Source organism: Colletes gigas, unplaced genomic scaffold, assembly GCF_013123115.1.
Source record: "Colletes gigas isolate AHSC1104 unplaced genomic scaffold, ASM1312311v1 Colletes_gigas_Sc00029, whole genome shotgun sequence".
In the NCBI taxonomy this organism is placed as follows: domain Eukaryota; kingdom Metazoa; phylum Arthropoda; class Insecta; order Hymenoptera; family Colletidae; genus Colletes; species Colletes gigas.
The window spans coordinates 1,994,793-2,015,311 of NW_025106658.1; the positions used below are offsets into that span (position 1 = coordinate 1,994,793).

The 20,519-nt window shown below is 34.2% G+C and overlaps 3 protein-coding genes across 5 annotated transcripts; 2 read left to right on the forward strand and 1 right to left on the reverse strand.

Annotated features, from left to right (window-relative positions):
- The first annotated feature begins 469 nt into the window (after positions 1-469).
- On the forward strand, positions 470-4,963 carry LOC122401838 (N-alpha-acetyltransferase 25, NatB auxiliary subunit). The gene is made up of 10 exons (XM_043404225.1): positions 470-611; positions 737-961; positions 1,242-1,495; positions 1,574-1,797; positions 2,114-2,423; positions 2,501-2,805; positions 2,881-3,139; positions 3,219-3,464; positions 3,543-4,151; positions 4,226-4,963. Exons 1-10 carry the CDS (start codon positions 551-553, stop codon positions 4,448-4,450), a joined length of 2,718 nt encoding a protein of 905 aa, XP_043260160.1. The 5' UTR covers positions 470-550; the 3' UTR covers positions 4,451-4,963.
- Positions 4,964-6,310: 1,347 nt separating this feature from the next.
- On the forward strand, positions 6,311-10,313 carry LOC122401873 (39S ribosomal protein L18, mitochondrial). Of its 3 annotated transcripts, XR_006259470.1 has the most exons (5): positions 6,311-7,077; positions 7,317-7,430; positions 7,557-8,050; positions 9,706-9,851; positions 10,021-10,313. XR_006259470.1 is itself a non-coding variant. In XM_043404292.1 (3 exons), the coding sequence occupies exons 1-3, from the start codon at positions 6,896-6,898 to the stop codon at positions 7,789-7,791; spliced, it is 531 nt and encodes a 176-aa protein (XP_043260227.1). In that variant the 5' UTR covers positions 6,311-6,895; the 3' UTR covers positions 7,792-8,907. The 3 variants fall into 3 exon arrangements, 1 of the variants encoding a protein (XP_043260227.1); XR_006259471.1 differs by lacking the exon at positions 10,021-10,313 and having other exon boundaries at positions 9,656-9,751; XM_043404292.1 differs by lacking the exons at positions 9,706-9,851; positions 10,021-10,313 and having other exon boundaries at positions 7,557-8,907.
- LOC122401877 (protein Wnt-5b-like) lies at positions 9,234-19,288 on the reverse strand. The gene is made up of 7 exons (XM_043404295.1): positions 19,209-19,288; positions 12,349-12,614; positions 10,600-10,780; positions 10,249-10,360; positions 10,032-10,134; positions 9,682-9,849; positions 9,234-9,486 (listed from the first exon to the last, which is right to left on the reverse strand). Exons 1-7 carry the CDS (start codon positions 19,286-19,288, stop codon positions 9,299-9,301), a joined length of 1,098 nt encoding a protein of 365 aa, XP_043260230.1. The 3' UTR covers positions 9,234-9,298.
- Positions 19,289-20,519: the final 1,231 nt, after the last annotated feature.

Here is a 20,519-nt window from a genome sequence, read left to right on the forward strand (position 1 = left end):
ATTGATTAAATAGCATATATATTTAAGTATTAAATATGTCTTCATATATTCATTATGAAAAATGATAGAATATTCAAAATAAAATTTTTTCCCCCGTATTGCGCTACTCTTCGACAATATGTAAATTACAAATATAGTAATTTTTAAGGTGCTCTCTCACACTATGCCAGATCATGCGTACGTGAGCTCGTAGTGATTCCCCATCACTCCGTTAGACACTATGGAAGTTCGTCGTTACTAGTGTCGCCATTGATGCACTAAATTATGCCAAATCTGGCTACACTGTGTGTGATACCGCATTAAGTATGATCCGGAATCCAGCGTATAGAGATCAGTGCACGCGTGGCGTCTGCTAGCTGTTACAACTAACTTGTCATAGTCGCCTCTTTAGCATCGCGCGGTTTCCTTGACAACAAAGTTACGTTGCGCGAAAGATAGTTTGGAAGGGGAAGCAGGCGGGTGAGGGGCCCCTACGCCGGACAGCGCTGATCGAGACGGAGGAATGTTTGCTCTTTCGGTTTGTTGATTTAAAATTACCATAAAAAGTATCATGGCGTCTAAGGTCAAAGTGGAAAATATTGTTAACGAACGTCGATTACGTCCTATATATGGTACGTATACTATTGGTATCTTTATTTACGATACAAAGTTTTAATTTTATAATTTCCATATGAATTTACATTCAATACTTAACCAGTAATGAGGTTATGTAACATTACCACATTATGCACTCTAGATTGGTTGGATAATGGAAATAATAAGAAAGCTCTTCAAGAGGCAGATAAGGTCCTTAAGAAACACTCGAGTAATCAGTGTGCAAAAGTATTGAAAGCTCTAGCTTTATTGCGGCTGGGAAATGAAACGAAGTGTCAAGTTATTATGGATGAGGTACGTTCCGAAGTACCTTGTGAGGATTCTACGCTGCAAGTTATGAGCATTTGTTATAGAGAGATACATCAACGTGAGTTTAAATCATACTCATAGTTTTTTTCACATACATATTATGTTTATCGTATGTAATAAGATATATAACTTTGATAAATATTTACTTTGCTCTAAAACTGTGTATTTTATGGGGGTATTATAAAAAGAGACTATATTTTAGCATTGAAAGAGATATAGATTGAAGGAGAATGACAAAGTAAAGGGCTTTTTTGAAAAAACCTCTTAAAACTAAACAGGTTTAGGACAAAGCTTATAAAATAAATATTTACCATAACTTTGGACGTGCTTATTTGTAGCAAATAAAATTAGCGAAGTATACGAGGCTGCGGTAAATGCAAATCCAAACAATGAGGAATTATTGACTCATCTCTTTATGTCGTATGTACGTCTTGGAAATTATAAAAAGCAACGAGAAACAGCACTTGCCTTGTATAAACGAAAACCAAAAAATCCTTATTATTTTTGGGCTGTGATGAGCGTAGTTATGCAGGCTACGCATGAAGATGAGGAGATAGCAAAAGAAATTACTTTGCCTTTAGCAGAAAGAATGGTATGTAAATTAATGTGAAAGTATTACATAATAAATAAGTCTTTTCGTAAACAATTTTAATAAATTAATGAAAACAAGGTATTGAAAGTAATTAAAGAGGGGAAAATGGAAGCAGAACCGGAAATCCAACTTTATTTAATGATATTGGAGCTTCAAGATAAAAACGAAGAAATGTTAAATGTTTTATCTGGACCCTTAGCCTCACATATTTCACCTGTTCCACAACGCAAAGCAGCCCTTTTACTAAGGTTGGAACGTTTTGCCGAAGCTGCTAACGCGTATAAGGAACTTATCAATGAAAAGTGAGTATAATTCAGTGTATATTTTTCTAGTAATAATTAGAAGTGTGCAAGAAATCGGATTGGGACGGGTTTCCAAGCTTTCCAAAAATCAGTATCTCCGGGTGAATTAGGATCCTCGACAATGTTCAAGATCTTACTTTAGTAACTAAAGTAAATGCCATTAAACGGGATTGATTGTTTTTGTTATTTCAGGCGAACTGCTAACAAAAATAACATTGTTGTTATTGCTTTATTTATTTTCCCGACATATTCGGGTTCTTGCACACCTCTTGTAATAATATTCTAATATTACACATTTTTTGTGTATTGTAAGTAGCGTAGACAACTGGGCGTATTATCAAGACTATCTTTCTGCTGCTCTTAAATATCAAAAACCAGAAGAGTGTTTAGATTTCTTTAATAAGATTATAAATACATCAGAAAGAAAGGTCAGAGCTCCGTATCTTGCAAAGTTTGAATTACTCAAGCGCACACAAAGCAAAGGGATTATTGAAAATGCTTCTAAACCGATAGGTTTAATGCATAAATATTTCTCACAATTCGGAGAAAAAGGCTGTGTAGTTGGAGATTTGCGTCTGTATTTAGATTTATTAACTCCTACAGGCAGGTTACTGTTGCTTAAACAAGTAAGTACTAGAAGAATAGAATGTATTCCTCAATGAAACACAACTTATTTATTTGTATGAAATTTTTACTCTTTTAGATAGAAGAAGATATAGGTGTTAAACCAGACGAATTTGCAACTACTGTGCAACAGATGCAGAGACACATTCATTTAGAACAATTACGTCGTATTTGCGGTTTTCATCAGCCTCCATATGTAGACACGAATGGACAATTACAATTAGTAGAACGATTATGTAAATTATATGAAAAGGGTAATGAATTGTGTCCGATCCAAGAAAGATTACAAACAGACTTTTGTCCAGCGGATTATTATATCCTTTTAGCTACGCATTTGTTGCACGAACTATGGTACAGTACCAGTGAACCGTCTTATTTGTACAGGTAATGTTTTATAAGTACGCGTTTGGAAAAGAAATTTATTTACAATACGGTAAAAATATAAATACATTCTTATAGAGCAATGGCGATATTAGAACGTGGTTTATTATCGAGTACTTCAAATTTTCATATAAAAATTTTATTAGTACGAGTATATTTGGAAGCAGGATTAGTAGGTTCAGCAGATCACGTTTTTACATTATTGGACGTTAAACATATTCAATTAGATTCATTGGGTTATTTACACGCACCACTGCTCGCTCCTCTCGGCCATCTTTCATTGGCCTCTACAACTTTAGATCACTCCACTAAATTTTTCATTGCGAATTGCAAGGATGTATGTATTGACATTTCATAAAATTACTTTAAACGGTTAAAAATTCTGTCTAACTTAATTAATTGTGATGCGTGGTCAGAGTGCAGATCATCTAACGTTTGCCTATAAATATGGAAGTTTTGTAAAGATTCAAGAATTTGTGGAGTTGAAAGAACGTTTGGAAAACTCCTTTCACTTTGTTATGACTACTGTAGATAAGATGATCCTGGAATTAAGTTGGTGCGATAGTTGCACATCGTTAATTTCTACTTTAAATAATATGCATATTCAACCCGATGAGGATTCGGTCCGATTAAATTCTTTACGAGATAACCGTGATTTGCAGGTAATACGGTTAATTACTTTTGTAATTTATAATACAAGATATGAAGTTTTAAACAATTAATATGTTGTATTTGATCAGGTTATTCGCGGATGGGAACCGTTGTCAGAAAATGGAAAGGACCCTAGGATGCAAGAAGAAACACGCGTATGCATGTTAAGATTACTCGCAGCAAGGAACTTAATATTGAAAATCTTAGCAGCATGTGCAATGCCTGATACTTCTTCCCTTCTTGTCCGACTGTGTAGTGAATTAAAACAACTAGATACCGAGCAAATACCTTTGATACTTCAAAAATTCGAATCGGAAGGAAAGAAAGACAGATCGTGTAAAATATTGGTTCCTATGGATGCAGTGGAAAGGTTACGCGAAGCCCATTGGTCCGAGCAATTTAAAACAATTGCTCAGCTCGTAGAATCACTGACTCACTCTCATTATCCCGACTTCGAATGTATTCAAATGCTACAAGCGTCTCCATGTCTTCAAACAATAAACATCCCAGAAAAGGACATTCCAGTGTCTTTTAAGCATTTTCTGCTAAGAGCGTCCACGTGTAGTGAATCTCTTGCGATTATTAGTGCCATATGTACTATGTGTGCAACGCGATTACAACCTCAATCCTCGCAAAAGAAAAATAGGAAAAAATACTGCAAAAATATAGAAACTGTTTCTTTGGATGAGAACGATCATGTAAGATAACTTATTGCAGCTTCGTACTGGTTTTTAATAATTATTGTTAATTTTATATTTGATATTTGTTACAGAGTTGGAAAGATGTTTCAATATTACTCACAGAAAGGATTAAGAATTTAAATAGGGTACTAACAGAATTCGAAAAGTTTCAACTACATACGGGACTGAGTAATGATGAAGATGATATACGTACATCTATAATTAAATACGGACAAGTTAGTTTGGGACAAAGTTGCAGGTCATTGAAATCTCGAGCTCAAATCACATTGAAACTTTTAAATAGTCTGAAGAGCTGAAATTGTACGAAAATTCTTGTACAAAAAAATATCCATCCAACTATTTACTGATTTTTTAAACTCGTTCATTTATTGTGTACATTATTCTTAGTCCTAACCAAATAACAAATATCGACTGAATCTTAATTTCATGCTCAACTGGTAAACATTAGTAATTTAATAGTCCTTTTTTTTTTATATCATTTTTTCCTTCATTGTGTTTTTATTGCAACAGTAGTCGATTAACACGAAGTTGCATCGCAAAATAGTTTACGAAATATTTAATGTAAATGCTGCCTTTGTAAAATTTGAGATAATCAACATTTATTACCTGAAGTAAAACACATAAATCGATATTTAAAAATACTTCTTGTTGATTTTTTGGTTACTTTGTCTGTACATATTTGAGACTTAATATATCATTTTCAACATACCTTGAATATTGTTACAATACATTTTCAATAATTTACATAAATCTTTTTTTAAGAGAAAACTGTATCTTGAAGACTGTGTATAAATTGTTTTATAGATGAAACTTACCGCAAATTATATTGAGAATTAAGTTAAAGAAACCTCTGTTTTATATCAAAGCTAAGTAATTATACTTTTCCTCGTACATTGTATATTAATAAATTTATTACTTGTTAAATAATCAGTTAACTAAAGTATATAAAAAACAATGATATATCAATTTTAAGTTATTTCTTGCATAAAAGTATTTATACCATGTTTGATAATATATATTTTCTTTATTTCTAAGATTGATTGAAAGAAGTTGGTTGGAAACTATACTGGAACGACGTAAAATAATTTTTAAATTGCACAATGAAGGAAGAAGTTATTAAAGTACAGTAAAATTAATTAGCAGAAACAAATCCACCGTACAAACATTATCAAAAGAATAGAAATGTTCTTTTATAAATAAACAATGCGTTGAAAGATTCAACATGTTAATTGCTCGAGAGTAGAAGATTTTTATATATCAAGTACAAAAGGATGTTCGTATTCCCGTAATTAGCTATTATATGTATATCAAAGGGTCCAGTCATTTATGATTATAAGTTAAAGCCAAGTTTATAGCGTCATTTGACCATTGTGCGAAAGATATAACCGTGAGATGCTGCCGGTTAACGCAAGTTGGATTTCAGCTGTTTCAAGAGCGAGGAGAGACTCATATTAGTCTTCTTTATCGAGGGACGGTTTCGTTTGAAACCTGTGTTAGTAGGTGAGTTGGTTCTTTTTCAATACTATTGAAAATAACATTGGTACAGTACACTAATCGAATAGGTCGCTAGTCGGTTGTTTTAGAAAATTTTCTAAATATTTGAAATGATTTATTAGATATAAAATTACTAATCCTACTTTTTAGAATGTGACAAAAGCAGCATATTTTTCAATATCAAATCCCTATCTGCATCTAAATTACCAATACACATTCTGAACAAATGAGAAATATTAAATATATTATCGTTATTGCTATATAGCGTAAGGATAAAACAATAACGCCATATCAAAGGCTCTATATCAGTAGACGAATGAAGTAACAACAAAAGTAAATTTCTAACTTTACTCCAATCTCTGTGAATAACATGTGATTTCATTTCAGAAAGAATTGTTTGCTTTGAAAGAGCCACGGAATGATATCTTCCCCTTCTTTTGTAGCAATGCACAATTTTACATTGTTCAGAAGTTCGTTTCAATTTCACTTCCTCTTCTGTTTCCATTTTTCTTTTCACTCCACTTTTTCTATTCAATTGAAGTAATTCAATAGCTTTGTTCTAAAGAAAGATTAAGTTTTTAATGCTTACAAATTACAATGTATGGTTACAATATAGTATTCTGTTGTTACATACCACATTTTTTCTTTTAATTTTCTGCATTTTTATAACTTATTATACATAATACTTAAAAAAATTAAATAAACTAAGAATGTGTACAAATGTATACAACTTGTTTATAAATTTCGAATGGCACATGGCGAATTATCGTTTCCGCCATATTGGATTCCCCCCACCAGCGAACACCATCTCTACCAGAGTGTTTAAATAGTCGCCATTTGCTGATCGAAGTTTGAATTGAACCAATTTGATTTCCGATATGATCTAAGAATATATCGATATTTCCTATTGAGTATTTTTGTACTAAATTAACTGAATGTGATCAGTATCGGTATAAATCCTATCGCTAATCCAGATTATAAGTCGACGAGTGTGTTTCGAGAACAAGAAAAAAAAACTTATGTCCGCCATCTTTCTCGATTTCGTGTTAAACAGAGACGCCATTTTCCTAATGGCGCCGGTCTATCGTCTAACGTTTACGGTGTCCATTTAAGAAGTTTTAGATTAAAATTTTTGGGAAATGTGTCTATGTACATAGAAGTTTTGTTTGAATACGTGATAAATGAAATAATCGAAACAAAACGTCTAAAAAACTTACATTTTTTATTTACATAAATAAAAGTTTGAAATGTTTCTGAGAACTCGTGTTAGTAATTTATTCATTAAGAGGCAAGTGCACGGAAATAAAGAGATAATAGAAAATTGCAAAGAAATTAGAAACCGTAATCCAAGAAATTTAGAACGTTTAAGGATTGCATGGAAACCTATTGGTTATACTTTGGAGAAACCTGGATTTGCGTTTTGGCACAAGTAAAATGGCTATATCGATATAACGTTTGCCCTAACCTTAACAGTGTCTTTTCTGTGCACGTTTTAACACTTTCTTTTTACTGGAAAACCGTAATGTTATTATTGTTTTAATCTAGAAAAATGTGAGGTTACTTTGCTCATGAAACGAATTTGCAAACCGCGATTGCCATATGCAGACACTGTTAAGAAATACTGATAAATTAATATAACTATAATGTTTATAATTAAATTTCATGTAGATTGAACGTGCATACTTCTCAGCGTTATGTTTCCGCGGAAATAGAACATTATAAGAACGGTCCTGTTATTATAGTATCGAGCCAAGAACTGGGTATAAAATCACAATTATACAGGTTCGTGTAAATTTGAAATTAAATTGTATCGTCTGACCATTTTTTAAACACCTTATGTTATTCCGTTAACTTAGAACATAAAAATAATTTTAAAAAGTTAACGAAGTTGTGAACAATATCTTTTAGAACAAAAGATGTGTCGACATACGTATGTGTAGGGCGTGTACTTGCGCAACGTTGTTTGGAATGCGGAATAACTGAGATTTATGTTCCCGAGTACTCTATAACTTCAACTAAAATGAAACTTTTGATCGAGGAATTAGAAAAGAATGAAATTTGTTTGCAAGAACCAAAGAGATACAATCATTGGAATAAATCATATTTCCACCGTGAAGATAAACCTTGGGAATCTTTCGAGTAGTTGTATATATAATGTGTAAAATATAAAAGACCAAACGTGAGTTATAAAATTTGTTCGTATATATTATTTTTAATGGTAATCAACACACTTGATACTATACAATATATGGGTTAGCATAAATGTATTTTGAAGTACCGAAGGTAGATAGTTTAAAGGCATTTTGACATAGAAAATGCATCCTAATGGATTAGCACAGAACAATAACAAGGATTTTGAAATTGCATAGCTATTAATTGTCAGCTGATACTCTTTTAAAAAGGTAAGAGTGTAAGAGGATGGAAAATTACATTTTGTATCGCTAAGAGTAGTGTTTTCTAATAAAAGAATTGAAAAATAATAGTGCACATACTCTGGAATGCAAAAATTTCTCTTATAACAGTTAAAATATATTATTAATTATATGGGATTACGAAAAAATGATTTCCACTTTAGCTGCAATTTGTTTTATTATTTAAACTTTTTAAACTTGAAGTATGTAAGTTTGTACACCATACACTACACAAGGATAGCAATAAATAATCATATCGATATTAAATAAACATCTAACCTATGGCAAATACAGTAAAGTTACAATGTATCAAAACATTAAATATACCTGTGCAGAATTCATTATCACTACACCTTACAATACACTTATTTTATACTAATAAAAAGTAGTTTTCAATAAAGATAATACTGTATTTGTAATTGCATTACAATTCTGAGTAATAGATCATATTGATATAGTTTTAAAAAGTCATAGAATGTTCCGTTCGATCTTGTTAAATGTATGAAATCACAGATCATTTGTCAATATTGGTTCCATCGAGATACAAACAATTATATTAATTATACAACTAATTGAGCATAATGTAAATTTTTGTGTACATATTTTGTATAGGCCGCTTAACACGTCGATTAATACATTTATAAATTAATTAGTAAACTCATGTTTTTAAAACACATTTATGTGAGAATTGGAGAAGGTTGAAAGAAACGATTTTCTTTTTCTATATTGACTTTTTGTAGATTCAACGCTACATTTGATCGTATTGAATGATGTTAACATACACGAAGTACCTTGTTTCAATAAGCATAATTTAGTACCAAGTACTTCATTAATACTATTCGACTTTATGCCCGAGTTACAGACGTTTTTGTATTTCCATGTTTTTTTTGTACAAACTGTGTTAACATAACTAATTTTTTAAAGTTATTTATAATCAACACAAAATAAGTATAATAAATAAATAAATAAATATTTAAGTTCTATCTTAGGATTATTTAAAAACAAAAGACTTTTGTGAAGATTAAACACAAAAACGCTTGTAATTTGGAAACAATGTCAGATAGGATGTTGACTTCTCAAATCGTGTTTATATGAACCTTTTAAATTATTTTGGTACATTCAATTCATCCTTGTAGTTACGTTAAATTCTTTTAATCAATCAGGTTTCCCAAAGATACAAATAAAGTTGAATTTCAAAAGTCAAATCAAGTTTTTACAAATATTGATATGATCGAGATTTTATTTGCAAGTGTGAATGTCTATACTCTTAACACAAGTTTTACATTCTACGAAGCAACACCAATGAAATTTGCACTCGCATCTTTCTCGGATAGTTGATTTCTGTGTGTTGTAACCCCTACCACAACAAAGGAGATTACATCCGTCCATACCAGATGATGTTCTGTTGCAAATTCTGCCGTGTGTACCTAATAAATATTAGTTTCCATTTTAATAATCGAATACGTCCCATGTAATCATAGAACCAATAGATTGGTGTTCTCGTACAACTTTTAATTTGCTTTATTTTCCAATTCTTTAAAATAAGCAGTACTTTACAATTTATGTATATCAATTCTTTTCTTTTGTGTTTCTTAGCCTCTGTAAGAATGTAAATTTGTTACCTAGTGATCCGAATGTTTCATTAGGAAGACAATAGTTTGGAGACTCGTCCAAATAAACGAGATCATTCGCTGTGGGTAAAGAAAATCTTGGATCTCGCATAGAAAGACGCCCACGCCTATTTACCCTGACCTCTGTTGCCCCATCGTATTTATCTAATAGAAAATCACCTGTAAATATAATTACATAATTAGTAGCTTCATTATGTATACCAGAATTCGTTGATCACATTTCATTATAATATTACGTTCTGTAATGCTTAATAGTGCGATGTGTTTTAAAACAATCTCCATTGATATTTTCTTAACAATTTTCAAAACAATATGTATTTATTTGAAAAGGAAAATCGTACCAATTTCTCGAAATGATGCCAGTTGTTGCCAACAAGTAATCAAACTGCAACTTCCGGAAACCCCGTGGCACTTGCAAGTTACCTTAGATCTTTTAATGACAGCCTGTAAAGAAAGTATTAATGATTTTTATATATTCCGTGCCCTCGTTTGTTCACTCTTTTCTTTGTCATTACAAAAACATAATTTGTTTTTTTTGTTTTAAAGAGTAAACTGTACCCTGCGACCAGCTTCGTTATTATGAAGATTCATCAGACTTCTGCCTTGCTCTCTGCTACCCCTTTTAAAGCTGCGTTCCCGTTCTCTAACGTCGACGAATGCTTGGGTAAATCTGTAACAATTGAAGAAGTTAATTTATCATGTATGTTTAACAAAAGAATTCTTTAATATTAAATTAAACGTAGACGATATACGGTATTTGAATGTGAACGACGAGTATGTCTGTGCAGAAGAGGATCATGTTACTGTTTGTTATATTAAAACAGAGTGAATGAAAATCGTCTTCTGCAGATACAAATCGAATCAGCGAAAATGTGTGATTATTTTTTGTACGAAAATGAGAGCACTTACTTGTATCCGTACTCGAGGTTGTCGCCACAGCCTCCCCAAATCCAATGTCGATCTAGATCTCTAGGTCTGCTGCTTCTGGAACAGCCACAGGAAGATAACTGGCCGTCCCTGCAGGATCTGCTGATCGAATAAACTACCCCTGCAGCTGTGATAGCATGAACGAACGCAGTTTCCCTGCTAGCTACGAAAAAGAGAAGAATTATTCATTCGACAAATAATTGTGTCAGAAATTTATTGTATTTTTAATTATATTTTTTCAGATACGTGCCACTTGTCGAATGTTTGTGTTTTCAATTTGATTTACGTAACTTGTATCTAATACTGTAGCATCTTTCAATGTGTCCAATAATTTGTTTGCAATATAAACAATTCGTCCCAGTTTTTTTTACATTAAATGTTTACTAACTTTGAATCAAGCTAAATAAAAGAAATTATTTATAGATTTCCCCTGAGCGATGAATGATCGAGGACTGGGCATATGTTTATAACGGAGCATCGATAACGAGCAACGAGTGATTCTGAGAATGCACGATTTGTCTGTGTGTGTCCGGATGTGTGATGTCTTATGTGATCTTTGAGAGGATGATAGGATTAATAAACGAAACAGAATTCTTTCATGTACAATTTTGTACGTGAATCGTTGGAGGGTAAGTAAAACTTAAGAGAAAGAATGTTAAAAATTGATATGAATGTGTACTGTTGATCTGCTCAAAGATGGTGAATTATCACAACGTGAAATTGCAAAAAAATTTTAATGGGAGGTTCTAGATGCCAAAATAAGACGAAAATCAAGGATACTAATTTGTTGTTTGAGGCTTCGTTCAAAAGTTATAGAAACATTTCCCGCCACACGGTATATTTTCGGTAAAGAATTTTTTTCTCGAAAGTGCGTAGGATTTCGGGGGTATGTGTATTGACCAAAAATTATTCTAATTGACCCCCACAACCGAAAATAATTTTTCCAAAACGATTTGAAATTTTTGAATTTTGTCGAAAAATTTCATTCCTTCTCGAATTTTTTTCTCGAAAACGCGTAGGAATTCGAGAGTATATCTATTCACCAAAAATGATTGTAATTAGCTCTCCTAGCTAAAAATATTTTTTTCAGAACGATTTGAAATTTTTTAATTTTGTCGCAAAATTTCATTCCTTCTCGAATTTTTTTCTCGAAAGTGGGTAGGATTTCGGGGGTAGGTCTATTCACCAAAAATTATTCTAATTGACGTCTGCAACTAAAAATAATTTTTTTATAACGATTTGAAAATTTTTAATTTTGTCGAAAAATTTAACTTCTTCTCGAATTTTTTTCTCGAAAACGCGTAAGATTTCGAGGGTATGTCTATTCATAAAAAATGATTGTAATTAACTGTTCTAGCAAAAAATATTTTTTTTAGAACGATTTGAAATTTTTTTTTTTCGCCGAAAAATTTGACCACTTACTGAATTTTTTTCTCGAAAGTGGGTAGGATTTCGAGGGTATGTCTAATTACCAAAAATGCTTGTAATTGACCCCTGTAACTAAATATAATTTTTTTTAGAATGATTTAAAATTTTTTAATAACTTTTTAATGAAGCCTCTGTCAACAAATTTATATTCTTGATTTTCGTCTTATTTTGGCATCTAGAATCTCCCATTAAAATTTTTTCCAATGGTGACCAAACACCCTATTTTTCTTCAAATACCTTTTCACCCTGTTTTTATTCAAATAAAAGCTCATTTAAATAAAACAATTTTTAGAAGTGGCTTACCTAATCTGAGCATAGGTCCAAACACGGACTCGTCATGAACGGTGGAACAATTCCACCTTCGGTCGCGGAATTGGTGCTGGCACTCGACAATCCCAAACTTAGCGCCTCTTGCCACACTTGGCATGTGATCCACGGAAAGTTGACATAGTTTCCCTTGGCCCTGCGAGAGACCCTTCAGCCCGTGGCAAATACTAGACGCCGCCACGTCGTAGGTTTCTATCATTTGCGTAGACTCGAGTTGCGGGAAATGTTGCAAACCGACGTTTCTGGTAACCACGAAGTTAACATCAGACGAATGTAACCATTAATCATTCTTAAATAACCAGCACAATACGCAGACAGTTTTGCTGTAGTCAAATTAACGCTTGATTACACCTTATCAGACTTACACTTCTAAATAATTAACACATTACCGACCGATAGCCTATTAATCGACTTTTTTACCGACCAACGCTTACCGACCGATAGCGTATTAATCAACCGCTACCGGTCGGTAAAGTGTTAAACAAACTTTCTTTTTTGTTTTTTGAATTTTTATTTGGTTCTGATTTATTAGAAAAAAGGTAGCTAAAGGCTACAATATATTCAAATATCATCATTGAAAATAGTATTTCGAAAAGTGTTCTTCGCGTGGAATAACCCCGGGTAGAACGAAGGTAGAAGGTAATGGTCAATTCATTCGATCATTGTGGTGGGACTACCTAGACGTTGCCCGGCCTTCGTCGAGATTTAGCTCTGCGACAATGCGTCGCGACAATGAGTCCGATTGTGTACCAGTCTGCATCAAGAAACATGTGGCCAGGTTTACGCAGTGTCAGATTCATTGAATTAACACTTTGCTGGCGGGAGGGTTTAATTTAAAGTCGCATGCCCAAAGTGGCTTGTATTTATAGTAGAGCTCGTTTCACGTGTATTTTAGGTACACGGAAGTCTGGGGAATAATTCTTGAAAACATCGTGGAATCGACAAAACTTCTCAGCAACACTCGCCCTCATAGTAGCAACATTCTGAGACTACATCGACGCGTTGAATAACAAATATGGCGATCATAACGATTGAAAGTTTAATCGCCTTTATTGGAGAACCTTACACAAGATTACGAAGCGAATATCAATCGAATAAAATAATTGATTTCAACGCAGTGTCATTTAACACTTTACCGACCGGTAAAAAAGTTGATTAATACGCTATCGGTCGGTAAGCGTTGGCCGGTAAAAAAGTCGATTAATAGGCTATCGGTCGGTAATAGTGATCAGAGAAAAGTCTTGGAACGCAAAAGGATAAATATTGCGTGCCCATTCTTTACCGAACTACCAACGCAAACGCAGCACAATTTCTACAAATTTGTTACGGCGATTATACGAATTCGGAGCAGGAAAGCAGCGAGCGAGGAACGGGTTTTTGCGGCAACTTTTAATGGCACATTTGTGAGTCAACCGAGTGAGATGATGGAACGCTGCCGTCACAAACAAGAGTCAGGGGAAGTCTAACGGGGCTACCAATCTGAAAGCCGAAACGGCTGCGCGTATACGTTTCAGATACGATACGGGTACACTTGAATGCGCTAATGTCGCCAATCAGGCACACGAAACGCATTCTAGCGACCTTTGTGCGGATACGAACGACTACCATGCGTGGGAAACAATGAAGAAGAGAGATTTACCGTACGGTTGGAAAATGGTAACTTTTCAATACTTCTTTCGACTTTGAAAACAAACAGAAGAAAAGTGCACTGTCGTTAAATGGATAAATCAAGTGATTGCACGTAGAATCGATGAATCACAATATCTATAAATCTTGGATCTACCATATTAATTGCATTTGGTACCATTCGGTTACCATTTATACCATTCTTTTAAAATGCGTTAAATCGACGCTGAAGAGGATATTAAATTGTTCTTTCCCCCGAAGAAAATAACAACGCGGAATTATGAAGTTGATAGAAATGATAAATAAATTGCAATCTTCTTCATCGTAACTAAAATGTCCTGTAGCGTATGAGATCGTGGTAGGGAGTACATAATAAACAGCATTAATATTCCGAAACACGTTTCGACTGTGATATATCATCAGCTTTGCACTCCCCTAAAACAATGACGCCGGGAATCGCAGGGAAGGGAACGATAATATTTCGAAGGATCCTGCCCACACAAATTCGTGGGGCATCAGGCGCTGCGCCGTCCCAAAAAGTAATGCCTCGTGTCTCTTAAAAGATTGTAGCAACAATCGCGTGGCCCCATGTACCGGATGTCCTAAATTAAATCCTATATTCCATAGCTGAAGGAACTTTATTAGCTACAACCTCCAGAAGGAAACTTCTACACAGATGCATCAGATGTATTAAATTTATTTGAATATTTAGATTCAAAATACAGTTAAAATCAGATACCTTGACTCTTGTAACCAAAACAAAGAAATGTTATAGGATGACAATATTCAAGAATTATTCTATGGCATCCATATTATCTTTGGATCTTGTACCAAGCTATTACCACCTATTTCGAACGTTGCAATGTTTTTTAATTGGCAAGAAGGTGACCAAATACCCTGACTCTTGTAACCAAAACAAAGAAATGTTATAGGATGACAATATTCAACAATATATCTTTGGATCTTGTACCAAGCTATTACCACCTATTTCCAACATTGCAATGTTTTTTAATTGGCAAGAAGGTGACCAAATACCCTGACTCTTGTAACCAAAACAAAGAAATGTTATAGGATGACAATATTCAACAATTATTCTATTGTACCCATATATCTTTGGATCTTGTACCAAGCTATTACCACCTATTTCGAACGTTGCAATGTTTTTTAATTGGCAAGAAGGTGACCAAATACCCTGACTCTTGTAACCAAAACAAAGAAATGTTATAGGATGACAATATTCAACAATTATTCTATGGCATCCATATTATCTTTGGATCTTACACCAAGCTATTACCACCTATTTCGAACGTTGCAATGTTTTTTAATTGGCAAGAAGGTGACCAAATACCCTGACTCTTGTAACCAAAACAAAGAAATGTTACAGGATGACAATATTCAACAATATATCTTTGGATCTTACACCAAGCTATTACCACCTATTTCCAACGTTGGAACGTCTTTTAATTGACAAGGTGACCAATAACGAGCATGTTGAGTCTTCGAAATTTGTCGAAGATGGAATGAAGAAGAAGATAATATTTGGGGCTACCGCTGGACGAAACGACTCGTAACGACAAATTGAAGGAAATTTTAAGAAATACACCGCAGAACGGGATTTAAATCGAAGTTAAAATCTGTGGAGATCTCGTAGAATGTAAGAGACACGTCTACGGGCTGCGCCGCCGCTTTCTTTTCACGTGGGCTGAGAAAAATGTCTCGACGCCACCCTTTAATCTGGCCATTTCGATATCGCGGCAATTTACGTTGAAATAATGCCTGGGAGAGCGGCGCGGCGTGAATCAATTCATTTCTGGACACGAACGCGCACTACAATGTGTCCGGAATCTAATCTGGATGTTGGCTCTTAGTCGTGACTTAAGGGATTGTTACGTTGATACCAGAGAGTAGATTAGCGAGAATAATGCACGCTTATATTGGTCGGATCATTTTATCGTGTGTAGACCTTTGTACCAGCTGTGTTACATCATTATTATGCGGACGCGTACACCGTAATTAATTTGTTTCTCTTGTATATTAAATTACACTCCTCGATAAGAAAGTACTATGTACACTGCTGTTCAAAAGTCTTGCAAGGGTCTTACATTTCCTTAAAATGTTTTAAAAAGAAAATTATGAATTTTTCTTTTTTAGATTCCAATATTTTCATTAGAAGACAACTTCTAAAATGCTGAAAGAGCTTTTGAGATACATTTAACTAGTAAATATTATTGTGGAATGAAAGGAAGAGAAGAAAATACTTTGAGAAAGTAACAGACCCAACCCAGACCGCACGCCAAGGCACAACGATTCTAATCTAATTAAACCGCGATATGGAGGGAATTAAAACGAAGACATATAATCTCTCGAGGTCTGAACGTAAGCCCAAGTAAGAAGGATTAACATACATATTATGGAGATTCTCTGATTGCGAGTCCCGCCCATATGATTAGGCATTCACCTGACTAGAAATGCTTAGAGAAGAGATTATAAAACGAAGAAAGTTTCACTGACCCGATCGATCAATAACAATTGTCATCTGCGAATATTTAAACGTCCATTGAAAAGGAAGATGGGAAAACCTGATAATCTTTGGAAACGTCGAAGCAAATGCTTGGAACGACTTTACCCCGACGAGAATGCGTAGCGTGATTTTCAAAGCGTTTCGACTACCGACGAAAATGAGATTTTCTCGAAAATCCAGTTACAAAGTCGACCATGAAGATCCTGTCCGCCGCGATGGAAATTCCACGCGAAGAAAAACTGTAGCGATCCCGGGACCATTCAGCGATTGGTCACGGACGTGTAAGGGTGTAACGGAAGGGCGAGAAGGGCAATTCAGGGATTAGACACACCGTTGCCAGGGGTACGTTGGGGAAATTAGACAGGCCATTTCGAAAAATTCTTCGATCGGGTTCCCACGACGCGTTCTCGTCGCATCGCGGACAAAGAACTATAAATTATAACAGTTGCGCGAGCAATTTTTGTCAGATTTCTATGGGCGTAGCGAACCGTATCCTTTCTCTTCATATTAATTTATCGATTACGTCGCCACAACCTCCGATTTGTCTCTCCGGAGATCGTGCGAAGTAATCGGATAATTTCTATGGAGGGGGGGAGTACAAATTTCACGCAATATTATTCCTCATCCCTTTCCCAACGTTTTACAGGGAATTATCTTCGTCCAAAAATTCTGAAAGAAAGCCGTGACCAAAATAATGACCGTAATTCACGGACCGGTTCTATATTTCTCTCAATGACCCGTAACCAAAATGAAAGATGGGAGAAATTCGGACAGAAACAGGCTGAAAGTCTAAGACAACCATACTCGATCTCTTTGTTTTTCTTGGATCACATTTCCATACAATGATGAGCAAAATTGATGATAGAGAGTAGAAAGAAATTTATTGTTAATCAATCTGTAAAATGTTATCTCTTCATCCTTTTTATTTCTAATCTATTTCAGAAGCTAAATAACTGTACAAGAATTTGCAAATAGCTACTTTGTTTATTAAATTTAGTCAGTAAGTGTAGTTAAAATAGTGGAGATAGATCGTTGATCAGGAGGAGCAAAATTGATGATAGAGAGTAGAAAGAAACTTATTGTTAATCAATCTGTAAAATGTTATCTCTCCATCCTTTTTATTTCTAATCTATTTCAGAAGCTAAATAACTGTACAAGAATTTGCAAATAGCTACTTTGTTTATTAAATTTAGTCAGTAAGTGTAGTTAAAATAGTGGAGATAGATCGTTGATCAGGAGGAGCAAAATTGATGATAGAGAGTAGAAAGAAACTTATTGTTAATCAATCTGTAAAATGTTATCTCTTCATCCTTTTTATTTCTAATCTATTTCAGAAGCTAAATAACTGTACAAGAATTTGCAAATAGCTACTTTGTTTATTAAATTTAGTCAGTAAGTGTAGTTAAAATAGTGGAGATAGATCGTTGATCAGGAGGAGCAAAATTGATGATAGAGAGTAGAAAGAAACTTATTGTTAATCAATCTGTAAAATGTTATCTCTTCATCCTTTTTATTTCTAATCTATTTCAGAAGCTAAATAACTGTACAAGAATTTGCAAATAGCTACTTTGTTTATTAAATTTAGTCAGTAAGTGTAGTTAAAATAGTGGAGATAGATCGTTGATCAGGAGGAGCAAAATTGATGATAGAGAGTAGAAAGAAATTTATTGTTAATCAATCTGTAAAATGTTATCTCTTCATCCTTTTTATTTCTAATCTATTTCAGAAGATAAATAACTGTACAAGAATTTGCAAATAGCTACTTTGTTTATTAAATTTAGTCAGTAAGTGTAGTTAAAATAGTGGAGATAGATCGTTGATCAGGAGGAGCAAAATTGATGATAGAGAGTAGAAAGAAACTTATTGTTAATCAATCTGTAAAATGTTATCTCTTCATCCTTTTTATTTCTAATCTATTTCAGAAGCTAAATAACTGTACAAGAATTTGCAAATAGCTACTTTGTTTATTAAATTTAGTCAGTAAGTGTAGTTAAAATAGTGGAGATAGATCGTTGATCAGGAGGAGCAAAATTGATGATAGAGAGTAGAAAGAAATTTATTGTTAATCAATCTGTAAAATGTTATCTCTTCATCCTTTTTATTTCTAATCTATTTCAGAAGATAAATAACTGTACAAGAATTTGCAAATAGCTACTTTGTTTATTAAATTTAGTCAGTAAGTGTAGTTAAAACAGTGGAGATAGATCGTTGATCAGGAGTTGAGCACCATAGGGATTTAATTGTCAGTAAAGGAACTCGAAAATGTATAATTATAGTCTTTGACAAAAGAGCATGTATTTATTATGAACTTATAAGTCGCCAAAGTTTTAATTCGAGCTCGATACGTTTCAGATTCGGAATTGATGCGAACGTCGGGTTCCCCGACAGTATGTCCATTCCACATCAGTCCTACAAACGTGTTAAATAGACGCGTGTCTGTGTTACAAGATGGCGTACCGACCAATGAGGAAGGCTTTCGAGAGTTATCGCTTATCCGCGCGTCTCGCCAAGGCGGAGTGAATGATTCCGACCATTGGGACTCGTATTCCTGTTAGGGCTCATCTTCTGGTCGACAACCTTGATTTAGAAATCGTGACAGTTACAGAGACACCACCGGAATTTAGTCGATAAATTCAACATAGAACGTTTCCCTTTCAGACACTAACGGTTCTAATAAAAGTGTACTCACATCCATGTCCCCGGTACCGTCGACGCTGCATCGATGAGTAATAATTGCAAGATGGCAAGCAACGTGCTGAAAATCGCCATTTTTATCTAAAACGTAATTTCATTATAAGTACTGGTTAATACATCGCCGAGTTACTTATTAATAAACCTATTGTTCAAATTGAAAGTTAATTTTAGGGTAAAACGGGGTAATTCCGGCTGCCCAAGCAAGAAATGCTATAATATTTCAGAAAGTTAGACATTTGTTAGTTCTTTCTTTTTTAGAGCAGTCAGATTAGTTAGATCAATGGTTCGCGGACCCAAAAAGAGCCATAGCTAGATAGAGGTCCGTGGAAACCAATGATTAAGAGTTACATCCATTGTTTATCGATTCTTTTAATTAATACAATTTGTATAAGGTATTAAAAGCTTTGTATATTTACAAAGTTTCGGTTAAACTAACAAACTAACAAACTAACAGACTAGGGTAATTCGGATTTTAGGGTTAAATGGGGTAATTCCGGCTGTCCAAGCAAGAAATGCTATAACATTTGAGAAAGTTAGGCATTTGTTAGTTTTTTCTTTTTTAGAGCAGTCAGATTAGATCAATGGTTCTTAGCCAATGATCCAAGGACCCAAAAAGAGCCATAGCTAGATAGAGGTCCGTAGAAACCAATGATTAAGAATTACATCCATTGTTTATCGATTCTTTTAATTAATACAATTTGTATAAGGTATTAAAAGCTTTGTATGTTTACAAAGTTTCACTTAAATCGAAGTTTTCACTCTGTTTGTGAGTGGTAATATTAAGTCTCACCCGGTATGTACATGACTAGTATGTGAGCACACGTAAGGTACATGTATACCAGTTCTGTGGGCAGTAAGCACGCTGAAGACTCTGCTCGAAACGAAAGACACCTAAGTCAGACGATTATGGTACATCGATTCGACATTACACCTTGCTCGCTCCTGAAGCTCTCGGAGCTGCGAAACTGGTTAATAGAAACTATGAACCTGACTTACGAGATGCAAAATCTATAACTTTTCGTTGCGTTGATAAGTCTAACATAGGATAGTTTGGGACAAATAAATAATTAATCAGTGTATCGAAAAGGTTTGGCTCCGATTATGGTACATTGATTCTTAGATTACATCTTGCTCGAACACGCTTGGTTGCTTTCAGGTTTTCCGCTGCAACTGGTTAATATATCTCCCAGAGCGAAGCAACGAAGTCGTAAATTTTGTAACTTTTAATCCTGTCTCGTAATTTCAGCCAGCTGGCCACGTCGTAGATTAAACGTGATTGCAAACGAATCAATCAGTCATCGATGCA

Bases quoted from the DNA above. Each gene is read 5' to 3' on its own strand.
- LOC122401873 (XM_043404292.1), top strand. From the start codon at position 6,896: ATGTTTCTGAGAACTCGTGTTAGTAATTTATTCATTAAGAGGCAAGTG. The intron at 7,078-7,316 runs GTAAAATGGCTA...AATTTCATGTAG, and splicing joins GGATTTGCGTTTTGGCACAA to ATTGAACGTGCATACTTCTC. The intron at 7,431-7,556 runs GTTCGTGTAAAT...AATATCTTTTAG, and splicing joins ATAAAATCACAATTATACAG to AACAAAAGATGTGTCGACAT.
- LOC122401877 (XM_043404295.1), bottom strand. From the start codon at position 19,288: ATGGCGATTTTCAGCACGTTGCTTGCCATCTTGCAATTATTACTCATC. The intron at 10,361-10,599 runs GTAAGTGCTCTC...CAATTGTTACAG, and splicing joins AACCTCGAGTACGGATACAA to ATTTACCCAAGCATTCGTCG. The intron at 10,135-10,248 runs GTACAGTTTACT...CTTTCTTTACAG, and splicing joins ATAACGAAGCTGGTCGCAGG to GCTGTCATTAAAAGATCTAA.
- LOC122401838 (XM_043404225.1), top strand. From the start codon at position 551: ATGGCGTCTAAGGTCAAAGTGGAAAATATTGTTAACGAACGTCGATTA. The intron at 612-736 runs GTACGTATACTA...TATGCACTCTAG, and splicing joins TCGATTACGTCCTATATATG to ATTGGTTGGATAATGGAAAT. The intron at 1,496-1,573 runs GTATGTAAATTA...AATGAAAACAAG, and splicing joins TGCCTTTAGCAGAAAGAATG to GTATTGAAAGTAATTAAAGA.